Source organism: Zingiber officinale, chromosome 8A, assembly GCF_018446385.1.
Source record: "Zingiber officinale cultivar Zhangliang chromosome 8A, Zo_v1.1, whole genome shotgun sequence".
NCBI lineage: Eukaryota > Viridiplantae > Streptophyta > Magnoliopsida > Zingiberales > Zingiberaceae > Zingiber > Zingiber officinale.
The window spans coordinates 43,293,610-43,318,313 of record NC_056000.1 but is presented as its reverse complement, the minus strand read 5'-3'; the positions used below and the strand labels follow the sequence as shown (position 1 = coordinate 43,318,313).

The following is a 24,704-nucleotide window of genomic DNA, read 5'->3' as shown; positions in this document are numbered from 1 at the left end:
GAAGAAGAAAAAATAAGACAAAGATGTGGCCTACCTGTTAAAACAAATGAAAAACCTTAAGTATGGTAGTGTGAATTCTGAAATACATAGTCTATTTAATTCAGTGAAAAGTTATAAAAATTATCTGGTTCCTTTCTTAATTTATTATAGTAATTGATTTACTTAGCAAGTGTACAAAAAATTTTGTTTATGAGGAACCGCCCTTTGGTTTAACTATGACTTCCTTCTTATCTGGTGTGAATGAAGATGTGTTTACAAAGGGGAGTTAATTGACACCTATTGTAAAATTTTGTTTAGGGAGGCATCCTCGTCTGGTAGGCCATATAACAAATTTATATATCGTTCCACCTTCTTCACAGTAAGGAATTTAAATGATTTGATAATATATAATATCTTATGATATTTTATTATTTTCTTAAGTAAATATACCTTTGCATATTTGTAGTTGGCAAAAAAGTTCGCAATGAAGTTTGGCATGCAACAACAAGTGATAAAGATAGATATTGAAGATGAAGGGGTTAGGTATAATTGTATACCTTTATACACTGATAGTGCACACTTTCACTTGATGGTGGTAGACACCAAAGCAATGACTTTCAATCATTATAATTCTCATGCAAGTAGCTCTAAATCGAAATATGAGTTTGAATCAACGGTGAACATCCAATATTCATGTGTCCGTTAGTATTGCAATATAAATTAAAAATTATAGTTGATGTTTATTTGATAAATTGTTTGTTCATTCTTACATGTGTCAGAGATAAAATAATATATTCATGAGCAACTTGTTGTTATTCATCCATATTTAGAAAGTCATCATCGATTGGATAAATGAGTTTGTCGTACAATAGAATGTCCACAACAAGAAGTCAGGTAAGTAAATGAGAAACTGTATGAATATAACAATTGTATATTAAATATCAAAGATTAAATTGTTGATGTTATTTACAGCGTTGATTATGGCTTCTTTGTGATGCAATACATTCGATGTCTGCTATATGATTTAGAGATGAACTTCAAACAAGGAGACATGAAAAAATTTAGAATTGATATACTGACATCAATCTTGAGGGGCATGTTCTACATAAAATCAGATTAATTACCTAGTGTTTTATAATTAGTTTATTTTAATTATAAAATTACACTAGTAGACTTTGAGTGTATTGAGCAGGGTCATTTAAGGTAAGTTCTTTTTTTGCTGACTTAATAAAAGAACAAGACTTTAGTTATTATAGAAGTGTGTGCTCTTAATCCTAATATAATAACAAGCACATATATTTAGTATTTATTTATTTGACTTATCAAAGGGTGAGATTTAACTCGATAAATCAATAGGCCTGATAAGTAGGGAAATAATATTACTTAGGTTTGTCATGTTAAACCCAAGAGTTGAACCCTGCAGGTGGACTTAGTCCGAAATGACAATAAGGTTGAGTGGTACTACTCTTAGACTAAGATATTAATTAAAGAGAGTTGTCAGTAACTCATTTAATTAGTGGACATTCGACATCTTAAACACAGGGAGACTAACACACTCATAATAAGAAGGAGCCCAAAATGTAATTTGAGATTGGTGCGGTAATTCAATAATAATTCTTTAGTGGTATGAATTATTATTGATCAAATTAAGTTGGGTGTTCGGGGCGAACACATGAAGCTTAATTTCAAGCTTGGTGTGGCCGGCCACATCAAATTAAAAGGATTTTAATTAAAATATTTTCTTATGTGGATATCATGGTTTTAAAAGAGAGAGTTTAAAATTTAAATCTTTCCTTTCATAGTGTTCTACAAATGATTTAGTGAAAGATTTGATATCTTTCCTTATTTGTAGTTAAAAAGAAGATTTTAATTTTTTTTGATAAAACTTTCCTTTTTTGTAACTATGTTCATGATTTAAAAGAGAGTTTTAAAATTATAAATTTTTCCTTTTATAAGTTTTTACAAAAGATTAAGAAAAGATTTGATATCTTTCCTTATTTGTAGATTGAGAGGAAGATTTTAATTTTAAAAGATAACTTTCCTTTTTGGAAATCATCCACATGTTTTAATAGAGAGATTTTAATTTATAAAATTCATTTTATAACCAACCATGAACGGAAAAATTATTAAAGAAATTTTTATTTTAAAATTTCCAGAAAAGTTTTAATTTTGTGTTAAAACTTTCCATGCTTGGAGCAATGAGGTGGCCGACCATGATATTTAAGAAAAGGAAATTGGTTTTAATTAATTAAAATTTTCCTTTTCATGGCAAATAAAATAAGGAAGTGTTTATTTAAAATTTCCTTATTTGCCAAGACCAAGGATTATAAAAGAAGGGGTAGGGATGTTTTCATGAAAACAACTCTATTCTATTCTCCTCCTCTTTTCTTTGGTGTGGCCGGCCCTTCTTATTTCCCCTTCTCCTTTTTCTTTCTTCTCCTTGGCCAAACCTCTTCATCCTTGGGAGCTTGGAAGGTGGCCGGATCTTGGTTGGAGAAGAAGGAGAGAAAGAAGACTTTGTTTCTAGCATCCCTTAGAGCTTGGTGGTGGTGGCCGAACCTCACACTCTTGGAGTTTTTTTGTGGTGGTTGAAACTAGCTTGGAGAAGAAGGAGCTTGGGTGGTTCTCGTCTCGGTAGATCGTCGCTCACACGACGTCCGAGATAAAAAGAGGAATACGGTAAAAGATCAAGAGGTCGTTGCATACAAAGAAAGATATAACTAATAATTGTTTTCCGCATCATACTAGTTTTTCTTTGTATGAATTCTAAACACAAGAGACATATAATTCTAGATTTCGAATTTGTGATTTGAGTTTATGTTTTTTTTATTTTTCGAATTTGTGATTCGATTGTCCCTTTTGGTTAAATCTAGGGTTATATAAGGGAATTAAATATTAGATTTCATTGAAAGGTTTTGTCTAGGAAGTGGTGGTTGCTCCCATATCCAAGAAGGCCTAGTGTCTCACCATATTTAACTTGGAAGCCGATTTCTGAAATTAATATTTAATTGAATTTATAACATAAGTGGATTTAGATCAATAATGTTAAGTATCGTTTGCGATCCAAGTCTAAACCATTAAGAACAGATAAGTTAAATTTGGAATCAATAATGTTAAGTTCCGTTTGTGATTCCGAATTTAATTTCTAAAGAACACAATAGGTTATTAATTAGGATATGTTTGACACTTGTATAAAATTTTTGTACAGTGGAACCGGTACGATCTTCCTAGGACTAACCAACACAAACCTCACATCCTGCGCAATGGTCATCTCCCAATCAATAGGTTGATCGATTGGGGAGACTTCAATCGATCAATTGATCGATTCAGATTGCCTTTGTGCTCTCATAGAAGACCCAAAATCGATTACGGCTACCTAGTGATTTGATCGATTGAGGAGTAGCTCAATTGATTGATTATCGATTAGGAACCTTTCTGTGCTCCCCAGAACGACTGCCAATTGATCAGTTCGATTGGCGTAGCCCCAATCGATTGGGCCACCTTTGTTCATAGCACTCTCCCAATCGATCACGATTGGGCTCTAACTCAATCGATCACCTGACCGATTAACCAACCCTAACTTGCCTAGCTCAAGTCTAGGGTTCTCATACCCAACATTCGATCAACCATGACCTGTTGGGACTTTTCATTGCCTAGTATCTGGTCAACCTTGATTTGCTGGGACTTCATCACCAAATGTCCGATCAACCATTTGACCCACTTGGACTTACTATCTCGTGCCAAGTGTCCACTCATCATATGTCCGGTCAACCTTGACTCACCTGGATTGCGACTGTCTAGCTTCACTTACCAAGACTTCCTCACTATCTAGTTTCACTTACCAGAATTTCCATCTATCTAGTTTTACTCATTAGAACTTCCCAACTGTCTGCTAACTAGGACTTTCTCACTGCCTAACTTCACTCACTAGGACTTTTCACCTGACTTCACTCATTAGGATTTTCATCTTCCTAGCTTCACTCACTAGGACTTCTCATCTACCTAGCTTCACTCACTAAGGCTTTCCAATTAGCCTAATTTCATTCACTAGGACTTTCCACACCAAGTGTCTAGTTAACACTGACCCACTTGGATTTTCTTCTTTTGCAACCTTCTCGTTAGTCTTGTCCTTGCTTAACCTTCAGTTAGAACTTCCCATTCAAGTATTCAGTCAACCTTGACCTATTTAACTCTTCTAATCAACGTTTGACCGTCAATATCGCATATAGACAATTGCACCTGCAATCTCTATAAATTGTCAAACATCGAACTCAAACATCAAGACTCAAGTTTGAGTCAACTCAAGCCTAATCAACCTGGACAACCTTGACCTAGGGAAAATTGCACCAATACATGTGATCTCCTCCATGAATTCAACTCATATGTGAGTCAAACTTCTGTCTAATCATATCGGACTAACCATTCATTAAATATTATTTTTTCATTCACTCGAGAAATTAATTTACGAAAGTCTACTCATGAAATAACCGTCTTATCCCTATTTAATTTATTAGTCACCGAATCAACGTTCCAACCTTAATAACGTAACTAGGATATGAAGGTATTAACAATTCCAACAAAAAGAAAGCCAAAGAATCTCACGTGGTAGCGAAAGATAGTCTTATGATCGGTGCGAGGGAGTGGTTTGCCATCGCGACACACTTGTGTCCCTCAGTCCTGTACCTCGGGCGAGAATTGAACGACAACTCTTCGATCGACTCCGGAGGCGGAGATGAGGAATCGCCGCTTATTCCTCAACCCCCGCTTATTTTCTCTTCCAAGATTTGAAGAAGAACCGACCACCAACGATGAAGACGACGCAACATTGACATCCACAGGAGGCCTTGAAGACAGCGGCGACACGCGCATATCGATCCTCCAACACCGCCGCCGCCGCTAGATCCGGCTCCCCGTCCCTCACTTCCTCCACTTAATTTATAAATTTTAATTTAATTATAATTATTTGTATTTTTTTTAACGAATATATTTATTTCCAAAACGAGCCAGTATAACTTTAATTATTACCCATAATTTATAAAATAAAACATTTTAATTAAATGTTTCATACTTTCAAATGATAAAATATGCAATACATCTTCAATTTTGAAAATAATAAATTTAATTTTCAAATGCTTTTAACTGAAACCTCTCACCTCTACAATTATTCATTTTTTTTTTGAGATTTTTTAATTTTATAAACCTTTTTGACAAATCTTGCAATGGCGATGATCATGAGGAATCCATAATCGTAAGCCTTTTACAAAGATTTATACTCCACTACATTAAAAGTTAAAAATCCCATTCATTTTATAAACCTCTTTTTACTATCATAAAGTTCTCTAATAATTTTTTTAATGACTCCATTGTTAATTTATTTATTTTTATTTATATTTTTAATTTATCATTATTTATAATTTCATTTACTACATATAATATTAATTAATATTTTAATTTAATATTTATAATTATATTAGTCTTTTAAATTTATGTAAATACAATAATTTGATAAAAATAAATAAATATTTAATAAAAATATAAATAAATAAATTTCAAAAAATTAATAAGACAGTGGGCCTCTCACGCGGACATCAAAAGGAAAAAATATAAATCCTCTTTATAATTTAAAAAAAAAAAATAAACTAGTCCTAACATTGTAGAGCAGATTTATAAAAAAAATTATAAATCCACCCATATAATGGGGTGGAGTTTATAATAAAAAATTTCCCATAGTATAACCCCCATTGCCATGCCCTTAGGTTGTGTTTCCTTCAAAAGTTTTTCTTTACCTGCCACGTGGCTACTCCACATAACTCAACCTTAGCTCTAATGAATTTTTAAAAAATTATATAAAGCATATATCATGATTTTTCAATGGAATGTTTGTGAAAAAAATAGCCATTTTAGGCCTTTATGCCCAACCTCAAAAAGGAAACATGATCAATCAAAAAGACGAAGAAAAAAGAAAAAGGAAAAAAAAAATAGCCAAACCGTCGAATTTGGAGATAGCATCGTCGATCACAACAGCAAGAATCACTAACCATAAAATACATTAAAAAAAATTTATTTCTCTGAGCAGACTTGAATAGAACACGTCTTCCTCCTACACGATGTCTTCAGCTCTCACATATCCATGTATCAAAACATACCAAAAGCTACAAGATTATCTAAACCATTTCCACATATCCGTAGATCAAAACATACCAAAGGTTACACAACCATTTTATCCGTGTTACAGCGACTACTTGATATATCGAATGATGTTAAACTTCTGGTTGCCAGAATACGCAAAAATATGCCTGTATTTGAGACAAAAAATATAAAAAACCAAGTAAACACAAATGAAAGATATACAACAGATAAATGATGCGCCTTGAAGATACAACAATTTCAACTAATTGTAAACAAACCAACAAGAAATCAATCTCAGTGGAATCCACTGATTGGTAGCATTCCTTCGTTTACCAATCCTCGTTTGCCATAGTGAACGATGATCAATGTCTTAAATAATTCAAAATTGAGATAAAACATTAAGATGACAGTTAGAATCTGCTATTTTGAATCAATTCCTTTGTTATTGTCTATTGCACATCCAAGGCTTCAACTTTTCCAATCTCCTGGAACAATCAATACTTTTAGAGTCTGTTGATTGTGTACCATCTTAGCAGGTAAGAAGTGTGATCCCTTACTCGAAGTTCTCGAGTATCAAATAGTGATAAAAAAACCTTAACCTTAAGGTACATAAAGTGTTGTCTAAATAGAAATTTTTTTTTTTTTGATATTGCCAGATGAATCTGTAGCTAATTGGTGGATCAATACTTCCAAACCTACAACAATTCCACACGGAGTGTCAATGAGCATTAACGAAATGCCTTCCCATTAGAAATCATATAGGGAATATAGGACAATAAGGGTGTGTTTGGTTTGCAGAAATGGTAATTCTATAGCTTACAAATTTTCATGGAATAACAATTCTCATATTTGATTATACAAATATACTTTAGAATACAAACTACAACAGGACAACAAGGTTTAGACCTAGTACCAATTAAAGGACAATGGAGAGAACTGATGAGATGAGAGTGGTATAATATATACTATAAGGATCAACCTTCCAAGTATACTTTTTGAAGAATCCCAGTTTTATCATTGCTAATAAACTATTTTCAAGAATTTTTTTAAAATAGTAAACTCATATCCAGTGGGATCTTATAAAAGGTGCTATACTTCTAGAATATTGAAAAATAAATGTTATAACCCACCACCATTACTCACCATCAGTCACCTAAACCGTCACCTGTATCCTGATGCCCAACGGTGTCGTATGCTGGATTTATGGCATGGTTGATCTGCAGAAGGTATGAAGGTAGGGATGCTAGGTGGCTAGAAGTTGGACAACGAGTGGCAACAATGATATCACCCCCAATCTGAGAAACGACCGTTGATCTTAATCTGGGTGGATTGCTGCTCAAATCTAAATAGAGCTCAGGATGGAAGAGAGAGGAGAGGATTCAAAAATATTTATCATGTCAGAGAGAAGGAAAAACTAATTTTCCCTATAAAATTTTCTAAGAATATTTTACAGAGATAATATTTTGTGCACAACAAATGGGCCTGAATACTTTAATTAGACCCATAGATTCTTAGGATTCATAATTAGGGCCCTCATAATGGAGGTTAACAAGAAGATTGCACCCTCAAGATCAATAGCTTTCACTCTCCCTAGAATCACACCCAAGGATTCAATCATCACCTCACCCATATATGTAATATGGAAAATAATTATACTATGCTCTTGGCTAGCATTTATTTACTTATTTAGTTTGAGAAAATTAACATGATTTTCTCTATTATTTTATGCACAACGAAGCTATAGTAGTAATACTTTCTTCCCTACGTTTTTTTTTTAATTTCAAAAAACCCTGAAGCACTACAATTCATTCGAAAGAAAAACAAGAGAAGATAGCACTTACACATTTGATTTCACTTGCGTAACAACCCTAATTCTCTAGGAGAATTTCCAAATTTGATGTTTTCAAATTAAATAAACATAAATATGATCAACCAAAACAATATTAACATATAAAAATATAGTGTTTATGTCTAATTTCCACAATATTTTCGCTTCATTTATCAAAAAAAGAAAAAGAAAATTTGAGACCTTTACATGCTTTCAACGTTGCCAAAGTGATCAAACTAGGAATTTGTTTACTAACTGCGGCTATCCAAGGAAGTAGAGATGTAAGCCAACCTGATTCCGAAGAAGCTCAAGCCACTGCGACAGGCGACGGCTGGGCGGGGGTCTTCTTCGACTTGTCAGGGCGATCAGTAAAATCCTCAGGATTGTAGACGACCGTGATGAAGAGGGAGCAACTGGGGCAGCGAGCGATCTCCTCCCCGAGGCGAAGATCTTCCTTAGTGATCTGAAATAAGTCACCGCAAGGGCAGGGGTAGGTGAAAGCTTGCAACTCCTCGCTCCATTCCATATCCTCGATCTCCACCTCGTCGTACGACATCTCAAATGGCTATCTAATCTCACGTTTCTTATCTTGACCGCTCTCTCCGAGCACCGAGAGAAGGCTAGGTTGAAGAACTAAAACGAGAACTGCGAATTCGCAAATCAAAGGATCAAAACCTATCTCAAAAGCATGAAACGGGAAGAATACGAGGCAAGCAGACAATTTGGATCTTACCTCGAAGAATCACCGATCGATATCAAGCAAATTTTCGCCGTCGCCGATGGAGCACTTAGGGTTGCCCTTGCGCAGGTTGACGTAAAGGTAAAAGGCGCCTAAAGTTGGTGTCTAGGGAAAAACTGGACCGGACGATCGAAGGAATTGACCGGGTTTCATCGGTTCGATTGCGAAATCATTTAGGGGTCCAGTGCAATCAAAAGGTGCCGTTGATTACTCGGCAGCCTTGTTAAGTAGCATCTGCCCATTGATCGGACGGTTTGGAAGGAACCCGAACCTCATGGAAAAATTCCATAGAAGCCTTTTTTTTTAATGTTATTTTTATAATTCTAAAGCATTATAAAATTATGAAAAATTAGTAGTGTTATTTTAAATACGTATGTGTGGATTTATTAAAATTAAATGATGAATGATTTATTCAATTAAATGAAAAAATAAAAAATTCTAAATTGTTCGTGAAAAATAGTTATGAACAATATTCACAATTAAATAAAATTCATTAGAAAATTCTTATCAAATCTTTAAATTGGCAAAGAAACTCCCAAAATAAGTAAAAAGTCTATAATATCAAACTCACTAATTTAATAAATAATTTTTTTTTTAAAAAAAAACTTCGAATGGAGAATTCCATAACGTCTAAATTAATCAAAACTTAAACTATGCTTAAACAAACTCACTTAATTTGAATAATAATTTCAACGTCTTATTAAATAAGCTTAAAACAACATTACATTTAACTTGGTTCAGCTCGTTTAGAGCCTATAGGAGACCAATAGTTTTGAAATTATGAAAAGATTAAAAAGTATAGGGGGCGAAATGAAATGTTTCCTAAATTCAATTTAAATGTCATCGAACCAAAATTAGAGCGACGCCCACGATGGCAGGTGGCGAGACGAGGAGCAGAACAAAACCGCATCAATCGCCTCTCCTCTCTCGTCTCCGCAGACTCCAATCCTCCTCCGCCATTGCTCATCCTTCCGTCCTCCCTCCCACCTTCCGCGCTCACCTACTAGGGTTAGGGTTTCCTCTTCCCGGGTCGGGAAGATGGGGCAGCAAACGCTCATCTACAGCTTCGTCGCCCGGGGCACCGTCATCTTGGTCGAGTACACCGCCTTCACAGGGAACTTCACCTCCGTCGCCTCCCAATGCCTCCAGAAGCTCCCTTCCTCCAACAACAGGTTCACCTACAACTGCGACGGCCACACCTTCAATTACCTCGTCGAAAATGGATTCAGTGAGTCTGCTCCCGATCCCCTTTTCACTCTTCTGTGATCTTGATTATCTTGTTACCCGACCCCCAAAAGCAATCTTGACACTCAAGGATCGTGAGCTTCTTTTTAATCTCTCCTATTTTATAGATTTGCGCAATTTGAGAAATTGATTTTGGAATATGGTTGACCTTCATAGCTGAGCTATATCACTGACTTGTTGATCCATACAGATATGAAATTGTCTTTTAATTGTACAAATATTTCACAATATATGATTTTGTGAAATATGGTTAACCTTCATAGCTGAGCTATCTCACTCGCGAAATATGGTTGACCTTCATATCCTTGACAATTTCACAAGGATCGTAAGCTTCTTTTTAATTTCTCCTATTTTATGGATTTGCGAAATTGATTTTGGAATATGGTTGACCTTCATAGCTCAGCTATCTCACTCACTTGTTGATCCATGCCGATATAAAATTGTCTTTTAATTGTACAAATATTTCACAATACAATCAGAGATTGGGAATGTGGCTATTATTTGATTTTTACTGCCTTGATTTGTATTTCTTAATTAGCGACGATAGATCTGCAACTTGTCAGCATTGCAAAGTTTCTGTTTCGACATAATTAACTCAGTTAAGCTAACAAACCAAACAGCTAGCTACTGTCAACAAATACAAAACCAGGGCAATGCCAATTGATATTGCAATTTTCAATCGACTAAGCATATTGGTAATGTGATATAGGATAGTTTTTACTAGGATAATTGTATAAACATTGATTTTTTGTTTTTCATATTTAAATGAAGTGTATTGTTGCTTCTTGATGGGACTGAAGCTTGTACTGAATTTGGGTAAGAGTTTGAGGTTGGAATATCATATGCTTAATTGTTGTGATTTACTTCGAGTTAGATTGGGCAGAAAATCCATTAATCCTGCTATCGTTGGAAACATAAACTCCCCTAAACTCATCCACTGGAAACATAAAACCAAGCTAAAACAACTCGTTTGAAAACCTAGCAACTCAAATGGGCTGAAGTGAATTAAACTCAGCTTAGGTGAATTCCACTCGACCACATCACCGCTTGACAGAACCTTCTTAACTTGAGCTCCCCTTGCCTTGTTCCCAACTGAGGTTTGAGCCAAACTACTTTAGCTGACATACTTTTATAAATTGTTATAAGTTAACCATAACAGTTTGATATCTATTCGAATAAAAAAACTGGAAGCAAATCATGAAATCTATTGTTCAACTTCACACTTTGAGGACCAAATCTTTACTGGTAATATAGTCATCGAGTAATAAGATTGATGTAGCTGACTACAAATGGTTGGAGCATAACTTGATGATGATATCGATGAAGATGACCTCATATACCATCTTTTTCCTTGGCCAACTAATTAAGGATAAACTGGTTTTAAGTCTGCCATGACAATGGTTGCAGCATACTGTGTAGTTGCTGTTGAGTCAGCTGGCAAACAAACTCCCATGGCCTTGCTGGAGAGGGTTAAGGAGGACTTCAGTAAAAAATATGGAGCAAAAGCAGCAACTGCAACAGCCAATGGCCTAAACCGAGAATACAAGTACAGTTTGCTTTCCCTAAACTAGTTATTGTCATTTGTAACTGCAGTTAATTTTGAATTTTTGTTTTTGTTCAGGTCAAAGCTTAAAGAGCACATGCAATTCTGTATTGATCACCCCGAAGAGATAAACAAGATAGCCAAAGTGAAAGCTCAAGTTTCTGAAGTAAAAGGAGTCATGATGGAGAACATTGAGAAGGTGATTTTGTTTCCCCTGTTTGATTGCTAATATATGCTGCTGGCATCTGATTATTCTTTCCCATTTTTTGTTGGTTTTAGGTTCTTGAGCGGGGTGAGAAAATTGAACTTCTCGTCGACAAAACTGAAGATCTTCGCTCCCAGGTATGAGTTGAACATTTATTTGTCATATATGTGGAGGTAATTGCCATCAAAGTAGCAAGTTATGCTGCTTTTAATTTGCAAAAGAAGTCATGGCCTCTTTCATATCTGAACCTATTCGTCTCATTACACAATCATTCCATGATCGTAGCTCTCTAGTTGATATGCTATGTTGTGATATTTCAGGCACAAGATTTCAGGCAACAAGGCACAAAGCTGAAAAGGAAAATGTGGGTAGACAATATGAAGATAAAGTTGGCTGTTTTCGGCATCATCGGTCTCCTTATTCTGCTCATAATCTTATCAATTTGCCCTGGCTTCAGGTGCTTCTGATGTGATCGATTGCTACATCAACTATTTGTTTTGGATGTATTGACTTCACTCCATTCATTTATTCTTTGATATTGACTCTACTGCCTTTACATGTTGCGAAGTGTATAGATTCGACTCTTTTATATACATAATTTTTTGTTGGGAACAATTATTTGTTTGTTATAAGAGGTAAACTTGGATAACATCAAAAAATGAACATTCGAAAAATGCTTATTTTAGACAGAAATAGGCACACAAATTAAGTGACTAAACCAGCAACCATTTGAGTAGTTCCTATTGAAAATAGTATCACAGGAGCAAACAAGCACCAGGCCATGAAACAAGTGATAAAAGCATGATAAATAACGTGACACTGATGAACTATAATCAAGAAACATAATCTTTATATCAGTTCAACCATACAACTTAATGAACAGTTATTTACAATTAATTTAGAAGGCTTGGCGTAACAGTAAAGACGTTATATGATGTAGAGATCATATATTTGAATTTTAGAAATAGTCTTTTGCCCGGAGCTTTGTGTACAGACTGCTTTTTTTTTTTTTTAATTTACAATTAACTTATATGCAAAATCCCATTGGAAATTCAACTAAAGAGGTGGCATACCTCCCTAAACGCGGCGGCCCTAGCTCCCGTCGCTCTTGGGGATCCTTCCTATCCGGCGACCGGCGGCTGTCCCATGCCGAAGGAGCCCAAACCGCCGGAGCTCCTAGGTGAACAACAGAATCCACCCTTTTTATCCTCGGATCCTGGCGGAGGTAGTCTCGGCCGTGCGCGTAGGTGCAGGAATCCCCGTAGGGGCAGCACCCGGTGGCGATGAAGTCGAGGCACAGGAGGGCCTTGTAGAATGGCGGAGGCGCTTCGTCGGAGACTCGCCGCTTCTTCGTCGGAGGAGACTCCGTGGCGGAGGAGGAAGCCGGCGCGCTGCCCCGAGGTGGAACCGGAGGGAAGGCGTCGGATCGGAAAGGAGAATTAAAGAGCGAAGGGTTGGAATTGGAACCTAAAAAAAAAATTTTGAATCTTTCGTTGCGGATTAACGGGTATGGGCTTCGGTTTCCGCCCGTTAAATTAGGCCCGGTCCGTTGAACGAATAACAGATGGGCCCTTAAATTTAGATTTAATTATGATCTGGAAAAGATCCAAAACGGCGAAACGCCCCGAAACAAACGCAACTACGCAGCGAAACCTCGAACTTTCCTCCCCAAATCTCGACCCGACTCGTTCTCCAGGACGCCATGGCGATCTTCTCTTCTTCCTCGTCTTCTTCTCACTTTTTCTTCTTCTTCCTCCTCCTCTCCTATCTTCTCCTTCTCTCACTCGCCGCCGCCGAAGACCTCTCCTCGGCTTCTAACGGCACCACCATCTACGATCTCCTGCCCCAGTACGGCCTCCCCCCGGGCCTCCTCCCCGACACGGTCAAGGCCTTCTCCCTGAGTTCCAACGGAAGCTTCTCTGTCGATCTCTACGGCCCTTGCTACGTCGACTTCGAGTACCTCGTCTACTATGAGACCAAGGTCTCAGGCGTCGTCAGGTACGGCGGCATCGAGGACCTCAAAGGAGTCAAGGTTCGCCGTTTCCTGATTTGGATGGACGTCGACGCCATCAAGGTCGACCTCCCACCCTCCCAGTATATATACTTCCAGGTCGGGTGGATCACGCGCAAGCTCGGCGTCGAGCAGTTCCGGACGGTGCACTCCTGCAACGGGAATAAGGAGCTGCTAGATGGAGCCCAGGAGCTTTTCGATTGGTCGCTATAGGTATGCGTGCTTCTGTCTTTTTCCATGTCCTTTTCTTATTGCTATTATCGGTAGGATTCCTTCCTAACCAAGAAATTAACTTGTCTTTTTGTATCTTCTGAGATTAGGGCATCCATCTTTGTAGGCACACTGGTGCTTGATAAAGGAGAATAGAGTGTTTAAGGAATTTATCGACAAAGAATAGTTATTATCTAACATTTGATCCATGTCCGATGTACACCCTTGCACTCAGCTGAGAGCTACTCAAGAATCTAAAGGAATAATTATTAGATATGGAGGGAACTTTTGTTTCTATTACCAACTTAACTTTATAGATTTCTTCAGAGTAATTATGTGGGAGAATAGATATCATTCTGTGAGGGCAGTTTCATTCTGAAATTTAAATATTATTGTTAAAGTGACTGAAGTCTGATAGAGGAGACATTCAGAAGCATGCTTAGATTGGCTGTTCTTATAGGATTTTGGCCAAGGAAACTTTTACATTGCAACTGATAAATGAAAAAGATCAGTTTTTGATTTAAGAAATAAGGTTCTTTTTTGGTCAAGAGTTTGCATTCCAGATGTAGCAGGAAGTACTGAGAGTATTTATAGTATGATAATACATTGGATAATCACTAACCAAAAGCACCGATGGGCTACACATCAATTTAAATCTTCTGTTAGGAACACAATCTGAGTCAGCAGTTTGTCATTAAACAATATAAAAATTACATTTTGTTGGAACAGTATCATATCAGGACTGAACTTTGAAATTAAATCTGGCGACGGCTTGTTGGCTGCTAACCAACTCTGATTGATGTTTACTATTTAGTCTAAGGAACTGTGACAATGTCAGAATATGCTGGTGGCCTGCCTGAGGTCTACAAAACACAGAAATACAAACATATGTTTGTCTATATAGGCTATAAAGAAATTTTTAACTAGTTTTTTGGTCTTTGATTCATTATTGATAGCAGAAAACATGCTGTCAAATGTCTTAGAAGAAGAGTATCATCTGTTTTTCTATTCAAAGAAAAGTATTTCTTGTATATCATCTGTTTTGCCAATATTCCTGGACCCTATGAAGTTGAAATTCTGAAAACACTTTTCAAGTGTCAATCTTACCTATCCCAAGTCTGATGAATTTTCACCCTGAAGATCCGTGAAATAGATCATTTTTCACCAATCCAACGTGCCAAGTATTCTCCAACACTTTCAACTTGTGTAAATTTTCACTTTATCAGTTACCTTATACCTTACTATAAATTTGTAAAGTGATATAAACAGCAACATTTGGTTTCATTGAAAATCAGAGCCTCTTCTGTATTGAATTTTTCGGACAATATATCTCTGTGATTTGCCTTTACTCTATATTTGATGCCTGAAAATTTTTATTCATTTCCCCCCGTTTCCTCTTGATGGTTTTTGCTAATCTTTGTCACCTATAGTTGTACCTTTATTCCAACCGAGCACTTATTCTTCTCTAGGGAACCTCTGATGCAACCATGTTACTTAGGAGATTTCTGGGTGAGGATATTTAAGGCATAGAGAATAATTGGTTGGCTGATGTGAGACAGTGTATGCCTGCAATGTGTATGATTTATTTGTTAAGTACAATGATCTAATTTAATTTCATATCAGTATTACATGCCTTGTGACTTCGAATGGAGTCCATTTAGATCATGCTGCATGGATGATATTTGAATGATAATGGATAGTAGCAATGAATTCCATATAGTTTGTATGCCTATAAATTATGTAGCAAATTATTTAACTCTTTTTTTTCATTGTTGCTTTTTCTAAATACTCTGCAGCTCCAAAATGACGCCACCCATACGACGAATAAGTTGGAGAATGCTTCCCACAAGATCTAAATGAAGTGTAATTTTCTGGAGAAAAAAAAAGGCTTTGGCTGTCTCTGCAACTAGTATAGTTTTGGTAAATATTTACTGCACTCAAAACTCATGTATATTTGCTGTACACGAACAATTTACAGAATCACGAACTCCAAGTTGAAACATTTCTTGTTGGATTTCTGACTACATTTAGTGTAACGGGATGCTGATCGTGTTTATCATGTTAAATATTGTTAGTTAGGACCATTGTACAATAAATAAATTGGAAGGTTGTTCAAACAACAAAACTGATCCTGTCCGAACCAGGCTCAATGGACGCTGGGGACGTGACGCTCTCTGTTGGATCCTCGAGTGCTCCGGCGAACCTGCAACAAAACCGAGCCGGGGGAGGGGGGGGGTGTCCCGGCGACGGCCCTCCGACGCTCAAGTTAGGCGAGGGAATAAGAAAGCGGCTCAGAAAATGGAGACTTGCGTACCTCCGGTTGAAGAAATAGAGGTCTTATATAGACCTCTCGAACGAGCCTGGGCTCACCAATCGAAGCGATCACCTGCGTTCGACCATGCCTAGGTGTGGGCCTGTCAAAAGGGCATCCATAAGACCATACTGCTACTGTATCAACCTGTCCGTGACGTGATGGTGGGGCCTTTAATAGTGTCATCTTGCGTACAGTCTAATCATCATGCCTTTGCTGACATATCATATCCCGAGCCGAGCGAATAGGCCGCTCGGCTAACCACTGTTCCCTCGTCACGATTCCGGCCGAGCGGACCCCTCCGCTCGGCCATTCTGTCCTCGGCCGAGCGAACACCTCCGCTCGGCCACTCGGCTCCGGTTCTTCTGCTTTGGCGTCGGAAACCCAAACCTTTGACTGGGTAATCTCTGGCTCCGCTCGGACGGGACCCCATCTGTGGGTCCCCCATTCTTACCGCTGGATCACTTGCCTCCCCTTCAAGTCTAGTCGAAGGAGGCAGTGAGTCTGACTGACTGGACTGTGTGTCCGAGCGGGCGGTCGTCGCCTTATCGCTGCTGCTGATATCCCTTGAGCCGTTCGGCCCTCATGCCAAATTTATCCGCTCGGCTCTTCACTTTGTATGCCTTGGCGCCCAACGTGGATGTTTGCTTGTCTAAATCCTCTTGAAAATCGCGCAAGTCTTTTTCATTAAGCCGAAGCATGCGCGGTATGAGCGCGTTAATTGCGCTTGGTGACAGAGCGCCACGTGGCTCGTCTCTAGTGGCGGTGACGCTCCGTACGATGGGACGTCCTTTGTTTTGAAATGAACGGCTAGATGATGAGCTCGTCGGCGCGGATAACGACTCTCGATCTTTAACGACGGAGCTCGTCGGTCTTCCGCTCGGGGATTTATAGACGCCGGCTCGTCTCTCGATTTTTAACGTCGGAGCTCGACGGCGCGTGTATTTATAGCCGGTCGGCGCGACTCTCGATCTTTAACGGTGGAGCTCGTCGGCGCGGATATTTATAGCCGGTCGGCGCGGCTCTCGATCTTTAACGACGGAGCTCGTCGGCGCGGATATTTATAGCCGGTCGGCGCGGCTCTCGATCTTTAACGACGGAGCTCGTCGGTCTTCCGCTCGGGGATTTATAGACGCCGGCTCGTCTCTCGATTTTTAACGTCGGAGCTCGACGGCGCGGATATTTATAGCCGGTCGGCGCGGCTCTCGATCTTTAACGACGGAGCTCGTCGGCGCGGATATTTATAGCCGGTCGGCGCGGCTCTCGATTTTTAACGACGGAGCTCGTCGGTCTTCCGCTCGGGGATTTATAGACGCCGGCTCGGCTCTCGATCTTTAACGACGGAGCTCGTCGGCGCGGATATTTATAGCCGGTCGGCGCGGCTCTCGATTTTTAACGTCGGAGCTCGACGGCGCGGATATTGCCTAATTTGGACAATGTTTACCTGGCCGAACGGCACAGGGTCTTCGGAATTGAGCCTTAGGCTCGTACAATATAGCTCCGGCTGAGCAGCTCGGGGCCTTCGTCGTCGAGCGCTTGGCTCCGATAATTTACCTCCGGCCGAGCGGCACGGGGCCTTCGGTTTTTTTATTCCGATGCAAGGATATCGCACGCCCGGCCGAACGGCTTGGGCCTTCGTCCTTGAACATTTTGCTCGAATAATTTACCTCCGGCCGAACGGCTCGGGACCTTCGATCCTCGAGCCTTTTGGCTCGGCTAATATACCTCCGTCCGAATGGTACGGGGCCTTCGATACTCGAGCGTTTGGCTCAGATAATTTACCTCCGGTCGAACGGTCCGGGGCCTTCGATACTCGAGCGTTTGGCTTGGCTAATTTACCTCCGGCCGAACGGTCCGGGGCCTTCGATCCTCGAGCCTTTGGCTCGGCTATTATACCTCCGTCCGAACGGTACGGGGCCTTCGATCCTCGAGCCTTTGGCTCGGCTAATATACCTCCGTCCGAACGGTACGGGGCCTCCGATCCTCGAGCCTTTGGCTCGGCTAATATACCTCCGTCCGAACGGTACTGGGCCTTCGATACTCGAGCGTTTGGCTGGGATAATTTACCTCCAGCCGAACGGTACGGGGCCTTCGATACTCGAGCGTTTGGCTCGGATAATTTACCTCCGGCCGAACGGTCCGGGGCCTTCGATCCTCGAGCATTTTGTTCGAATAATTTACCTCCGGCCGAACGGTCCGAGGCCTTCGATCCTCGAGCCTTTGGCTCGGCTAATATACCTCCGTCCGAATGGTACGGGGCCTTCGACACTCGAGCGTTTGGCTCGGATAATTTACCTCCGGCCGCACGGTCCAGGGCCTTCGATCCTCGAGTCTTTGGCTCGGCTAATATACCTCCGTCCGAACGGTACGGGGCCTTCGATACTCGAGCGTTTGGCTCGGATAATTTACTCCCGGCCGAGCGGCACGGGCTTCCCATCGAGCTCTTGGCTCGGTTTATACACTCCCGGCCGAGCGGCACGGGGTCTTCCCATCGAGCTCGGGGCTCGGCTTATACTCCCGGCCGAGCGGCACGGGCTTCCCATCGAGCTCTTGACTCGGTTTATACTCTCCCGGCCAAGCGGCACGGGGTTTTCCCATCGAGCTCAGGGCTCGGCTTATACTCCCGGCCGAGCGGCACGGGCTTCCCATCGAGCTCTTGACTCGGTTTATACTCTCCCGGCCAAGCGGCACGGGGTCTTCCCATCGAGCTCGGGGCTCGGTTTATACTCCCGGCCGAGCGGCACGGGCTTCCCACCGAGCTCTTGGCTCGGTTTATACACTCCCGGCCGAGCGGCACGGGGTCTTCCCATCGAGCTCGGGGCTCGGTTTATACTCCCGGCCGAGCGGCACGGGCTTCCCATCGAGCTCTTGGCTCGGTTTATACTCTTGGCCGAGCGGCACGAGCTTCCCACCGAGCTCTTGGCTCGGTTTATACACTCCCGGCCGAGCGGCACGGGGTCTTCCCATCGAGCTCGGGGCTCGGCTGATATACTCCCGGCCGAGCGGCACGGGGTCTTCCCATCGAGCTCGGGGCTCGGCTGATATACTCCCGGCCGAGCGGCACGGGCTTCCCATCGAGCTCTTGGCTCGGTTTATACTCTCCCGGCCAAGCGGCACGGGGTCTTCCCATCGAGCTCGGGGCTCGGTTTATACTCCCGGTCGAGCGGCACGGGCTTCCCACCGAGCTCTTGGCTCGGTTTATACACTCCCGGCCGAGCGGCACGGGGTCTTCCCATCGAGCTCGGGGCTCGGTTTATACTCCCGGCCGAGCGGCACGGGCTTCCCATCGAGCTCTTGGCTCGGTTTATACTCTTGGCCGAGCGGCATGGGCTTCCCACCGAGCTCTTGGCTCGGTTTATACACTCCCGGCCGAGCGGCACGGGGTCTTCCCATTGAGCTCGGGGCTCGGTTTATACTCCCGGCCGAGCGGCACGGGCTTCCCATCGAGCTCGGGGCTCGGCTAATATACTCCTGGCCGTGCGGCACGGGCTTCCTGTCGAGCTCTTGGCTCGGTTTATACACTCCCGGCCGAGCGGCACGGGGTCTTCCCATCGAGCTAGGGGCTCGGCTTAGACTCCCGGCCGAGTGGCACAGGCTTCCCATCGAGCTCTTTGCTCGGTTTATACTCCCGGCCGAGCGGCACGGACTTCCCATCGAGCTCGGGGCTCGGCTAATATACTCCCGGCCGAGCGGCACGGGCATCCCATCGAGCACTTGGCTTGGTTTATACTCCCGGCCGAGCGGCACGGGCTTCCCATCGAGCTCTGGGCTCGGCTAATATACTCCCGGCCGAGCGGCACGGGGCTTTTAGCTCGAGGAACTATAATAAATCTTACAACGGAAAGAGGATAACTAAAGAACTGACCTGCGGACCAGCGAGGGCTCTGACCCAATTTCTCGACTCCCGAATACCCGTGGAGTGATGAAGAATATATATACTTGTCGAAACTCATCATGGCTTCCTCGTCGGACCGATATCGGGGCAGGAGTTACTCCCACTTGAGTGCTGGTCGGATCCTTATTTTGCCCCCATTTCTAATGCTTCTTCGGTCGTTCCTCCTGGGCCGCTCAGATATCCGCTCAGCTTGAGCCTTCTGTTTCTGTTGCTCCACGAGCTTAGCTGCTCTTGCCTCAATTAGAGCGTCGAGTTTCTCCTGGGAGAGCGTCACGGTGAGTTCGTCCAGCTTCGTTCATCTATCCCGCTCGGATACAGGCGTGTTCCCACAGACGGCGCCAATTTGATCCTGTCCGAACCAGGCTCAATGGACGCTGGGGATGTGGCGCTCCCTGCTGGATCCTCGAGTGCTCTAGCGAACTTGCAACAAAACCGAGCCGGGGGGGGAGGGGTGTCCCGGCGACGGCCCTCCGACGCTCAAGTTAGGCGAGGGAATAAGAAAACGGCTCAGAAAATGGAGACTTGCGTACCTCCGGTTGAAGAAATGGAGGCCTTATATAGACCTCTCGAAGGAGCCTGGGCTCACCAATCGAAACGATCACCTGCGTTCGACCATGTCTAGGTGTGGGCCTGTCAGAAGGGCATCCATAAGACCATACTGTCACTGTATCAACCTGTCCGTGACGTGATGGTGGGACTTTTAATAGTGTCATCTTGCGTACAGTCTAATCATCATGCCTTTGCTGACATATCATATCCCGAGCCGAGCGGCCTATCCGCTCGGCTAACCACTGTTCCCTCGCCACGATTCCGGCCGAGCGGACCCCTCCGCTCGGCCATTCTGTCCTCGGCCGAGCGGACACCTCCGCTCGGCCACTCGGCTCCGGTTCTTCTGCTTTGGCGTCGGAAACTCAAACCTTTAGCTGGGTAATCTCTGGCTCCGTTCGGACGGGACCCCATCTATGGGTCCCCCATTCTTATCGCCGGATCAAAAACGATTATGTACATTTAGGGAAACGGCAGCGGTGCCGGCAGCAAGCAGAGTAGACAACCAGACTTTGATGCTTTATTGCGATGTGGGTTCAACGGAGGCTGATCTGGCTCCGGCCACTGGGCAGGGGACAAGGACCACGAAGAAAGCGTCGGTCTGAGAGTAAATGACGCGGCGAAGAGTATTGATGAGTACCCCTCGGCTTCTTCATCACATTATCGTCAATGGTTTCTGACGAACATAGCTCATTTTCACCGGGGCGAATCAATCGACACCTTACGCCACCATGGCCCCCAATTGTGCCACCTCAAGTTACTGATACAGCAGTGTCGCCGGGCAGAGTTGTCTCCCCTGCGCCGGAGGTAATTAGCAGCACTACGCTGGTGCTGCTACCCCGAGTGGCAGACCTGGCGAAATGTATTCCATGCCCCCACCGTCGCCGAGGGTGCAGGGGAGACAACTCTGCCCGGCGGACGCCGGCGGCGGCCGGAAATTCCGCCGGCGCCGGCCGAAATTTATTGACCTATTTTTTTTATCGTTTAGAAAATTTTTTATGATAAGATAACTCCTCCTCGACGGCCGCCGGCGCGGCCGGAAATTCCGCGGCTTCCCACGTAAATCCCAGGACATCGTCGTCGTCCTCTGGTCCGCCACCGTCAGCGGCCAGAGCGGAGAGGGAGCCCACCGTCCATGGGCAGCCGCCACTTGGGATTTTTTTTTCATAATATATATTTGTATAAATTTATTACTATTTTTCTTGTTACAATTATTTGTTTCCTAAATTGTCTCAATCAAATCTGGCTTTCGTTAATTTCTTCCCCATAAATAGACGCCCCTCTTCATTGCAACTGGACGTGCCTCCTCGAAGATAAACCGACTCCTTAAACGCCATAACAGGTCGCTTTCCCTTCCGCGCATCAACTCCAAGCCAAGACGAAAAAAGCTTCTCTGTTTTTTCCTTCCTCTCCAAGTTTGCGCAGGTTTGTCTCTTCCTCTGCAAGCTTGCTTCTTCCACCGCAGTATTAAGATTTCAAAACTTACCTGCTTCAATTTAGAGCATGATTGGTTGGTTTCTGTCTCCTATTGCCGGCCTAAGATTTTATCACAGTTCATGGAACAGCTTGCTCTCTTGATTGTCCTGATATGATCTTCTACTATAAGAGTTTCACGAAAGAAGCATGTTTTCAAGAATTAAAACCCATATTAAACGCAATTTATGGTCGCGATATTTGTAGGTAGAACACGCATTGATTGTTCTTCCTCTTTTGTCTCTCTGTTCTTGAAAATTTCGATCGATTGTTTCTTTCACGGACTAAAATTCTGATAGAGGTTGATGATGCACTCCTTGTCATGGCTTCTCTTCCTGTGTCTATGCTTCGGGAGCCATGGCCTTCCTTGGCCCTTCTCCGCTCCGTCCTCCGCACAGCAAGGCGCGCCGAGCGAGCCCGTCATGGGAGTGGCCGCGCAGTTCTCCGTGGAAAATTTCGACGACCGGCGAGGGGTGAAGTTGGTGGAGGACGCGAGGAGGAAGCTCGCCGGCCCGAACACTTGCTGGCACAACGCGTACCGAAGCCTCTTCTCCAGCTGCGGAGAGATCGTATCCGACAAGGAGAAGCAGTCGAGATTGGCGTGGAAGCTGAGCGATTGCTTCCAGATTGATTCGGGTAGGTCAGCTCTTCCTTCGTGCGGCGAAGGGGCGGCAATGGTGAAATGCCTCAAGAAATTGGACGATTTGGAGCACAAAATCTATCTCGAGTTCTTCCTGGAGACCAATTCCATCTGCCACCAATTGCAGTAAGTTTTTGAAGCAAGATGAGATTTTGCCTACTTTAAGATCAGGCTTTGCGTCAAGTTCTTCCCTGTTTTCTTTCTCAGGACTGATGCATTCAAGCATGAGACGGAGCGGCTGGTGAACGAGTTATCGAGATCAGCTCACTTTGCAGAGGAGAAGCTCGGAGCCATAGAAGCATCGTCGGAGAAACTGCTGCAAAATGCGAACGACGTGCAGGACTCGCTGTCTTCGATCGGCCTCCAGACGCACCAACTGGCGCAGTCGTCCAGCGCGGTGGCGGCGCAGATCGACAGCGTGCTGCAGCACTCGCAGGCGATCTTCGCACAGTCCAAGGAAATCGCAGCCTCCCAGTCGGAGCTCAGAGGAGGGCAGCTCGATATGAAGGAGAAGCTCATGGCCGGCATCGCTGACTTGCAGGATTCCTACAAGAGCCTGGACGACGGAATGCTGAGGCTGAGGGAGGAAACCATCGAGATCGAGAAGGAAATACAGGTCGTCGGCGATTCCATGACCTCCAAGATGCAGCAACTCCAAACCAAAGCCGACGATATCGGTGACGTCACCGGCGCTTCCTTGGAGAAGCAGAGGCAGCTTCTGGACAGGCAGGCCATGGCGCTCGAAGGCCTGGATACACTCGCAAAGTTCCAATCACAAGCCATGGAAGAAAGCAGGTAAGTTCACCAAATTCCTTCAGCTCAATTCCCTTTCAATGGCTTCACTCCATGTCTTCTTGCAGGGGAACGCTGCGAAGCCTAGCAGAGCTCGGTCATAAGCAGCAAGAGGAGTTGCTGCGAGGACAAGAACAGATCCAAAGTGCTCATGCTCGTCTGATCAAGAACTCTCAATCGATATTAGCAGCTCAGGAAGAATTCGAATCGAAGCAAGCCAACATATTTGCTGCACTAGACAAGCTCTTCGCGCTGCACAACGCGATCTTAGTCGAGTCGCGATCCATCAAGGCTTTCTTCTTCTACTCCTGCACCATCTTCCTTCTCCACATGCTCACCAGCACCAAGCAGACTTACAGAATCCGGGCACGCCTTTATTTAGGTAAGAACTCATACTGATCTACCATTTGGATTCATGCTATTATTAAAAGCTGAAATCACTCTCGGACTTTCATGGTCTTCAGGTCTGTGTGCCACATTCGTGATCGAGGCTCTCATAGTTAAGCATGGCGAAGATGACTTCAATCAACAATCTCGAATCTTATCGAAAGTGTTCCTGGCCAGAAGTTCCTTTCTAGTCATTGCTACCACCCAAATACTTCACTCCCTGATCACTTACAGAGACTATGAGATTTTGAATCATCAGCTGCTGCAAACGTTGGTGGAGAAGGTTCGGATCATGGAACAGAATGCAGAGTCGTCTTCATGCTTGGAGAGTGATGGTATTATCAGTACGAGCTGGTTATCATGGATGCATGAGGAATTGCCCGATGATGAAGATGAAAAACTTGATCCTGATTACTCGTTGCTCGAGGAAGTCGGGGAGAATTCAGTGGTTTTGGTTCCAGACGATCGGAAGTACAACCTCCGGCCTCGCCTTCGGCAACGATGAGATGTGTTATTTGAGTGTGTTTGAGTTCGTTCGATCAATGTGGATTGAGTTGGGAGGGGTTTGTTTTAATGAACAGTTTACCTCAATTAAAAAACTAAATATGAATCTTGCCAAAAAAAAAATACTCTTGTGAACTAGTTCGAGTTCAGAGAATGGATAAGCTTGTGATAAGGACGCAAGTTTCAAATTTGTCATCTTTGTGATTAAGAACAAACATGAGAGTCAATGCAAAAGGAAATATATATATATATATATATATATATATA

The 24,704-nt window shown here is 42.8% G+C and overlaps 3 protein-coding genes and 1 long non-coding RNA gene across 4 annotated transcripts; 3 read left to right on the top strand and 1 right to left on the bottom strand.

The window, feature by feature from the left end:
• Positions 1-6,024: 6,024 nt before the first annotated feature.
• On the bottom strand, positions 6,025-8,748 carry LOC122008702. The gene is made up of 3 exons (XR_006119353.1): positions 8,670-8,748; positions 8,228-8,581; positions 6,025-6,275 (listed from the first exon to the last, which is right to left on the bottom strand). It is a non-coding gene; the product is annotated as an uncharacterized LOC122008702 (long non-coding RNA).
• A 797-nt stretch (positions 8,749-9,545) lies between these two features.
• LOC122011478 (putative vesicle-associated membrane protein 726) lies at positions 9,546-12,135 on the top strand. The gene is made up of 5 exons (XM_042567872.1): positions 9,546-9,903; positions 11,328-11,466; positions 11,542-11,662; positions 11,743-11,805; positions 11,989-12,135. The coding sequence occupies exons 1-5, from the start codon at positions 9,714-9,716 to the stop codon at positions 12,133-12,135; spliced, it is 660 nt and encodes a 219-aa protein (XP_042423806.1). The 5' UTR covers positions 9,546-9,713.
• A 1,012-nt stretch (positions 12,136-13,147) lies between these two features.
• On the top strand, positions 13,148-15,955 carry LOC122008701. Its single transcript, XM_042564530.1, has 2 exons — positions 13,148-13,892; positions 15,686-15,955. The coding sequence occupies exon 1, from the start codon at positions 13,371-13,373 to the stop codon at positions 13,890-13,892; it is 522 nt and encodes a 173-aa protein (XP_042420464.1). The 5' UTR covers positions 13,148-13,370; the 3' UTR covers positions 15,686-15,955.
• A 5,976-nt stretch (positions 15,956-21,931) lies between these two features.
• On the top strand, positions 21,932-24,604 carry LOC122008700 (protein GAMETE EXPRESSED 1-like). The gene is made up of 5 exons (XM_042564529.1): positions 21,932-22,066; positions 22,414-22,880; positions 22,962-23,549; positions 23,615-23,928; positions 24,011-24,604. Exons 2-5 carry the CDS (start codon positions 22,420-22,422, stop codon positions 24,436-24,438), a joined length of 1,791 nt encoding a protein of 596 aa, XP_042420463.1. The 5' UTR covers positions 21,932-22,066; positions 22,414-22,419; the 3' UTR covers positions 24,439-24,604.
• Positions 24,605-24,704: the final 100 nt, after the last annotated feature.

What these genes read in the sequence shown, in the direction of transcription:
- LOC122011478 (XM_042567872.1), top strand. Translation starts at nt 9,714, where the DNA reads ATGGGGCAGCAAACGCTCATCTACAGCTTCGTCGCCCGGGGCACCGTC. An exon ending in GGCCTAAACCGAGAATACAA is followed by an intron (nt 11,467 to 11,541) that starts GTACAGTTTGCT and finishes GTTTTTGTTCAG; the next exon opens with GTCAAAGCTTAAAGAGCACA. An exon ending in CTGAAGATCTTCGCTCCCAG is followed by an intron (nt 11,806 to 11,988) that starts GTATGAGTTGAA and finishes GTGATATTTCAG; the next exon opens with GCACAAGATTTCAGGCAACA.
- LOC122008701 (XM_042564530.1), top strand. Translation starts at nt 13,371, where the DNA reads ATGGCGATCTTCTCTTCTTCCTCGTCTTCTTCTCACTTTTTCTTCTTC.
- LOC122008700 (XM_042564529.1), top strand. Translation starts at nt 22,420, where the DNA reads ATGATGCACTCCTTGTCATGGCTTCTCTTCCTGTGTCTATGCTTCGGG. An exon ending in CAAGCCATGGAAGAAAGCAG is followed by an intron (nt 23,550 to 23,614) that starts GTAAGTTCACCA and finishes GTCTTCTTGCAG; the next exon opens with GGGAACGCTGCGAAGCCTAG. An exon ending in CCGGGCACGCCTTTATTTAG is followed by an intron (nt 23,929 to 24,010) that starts GTAAGAACTCAT and finishes CATGGTCTTCAG; the next exon opens with GTCTGTGTGCCACATTCGTG.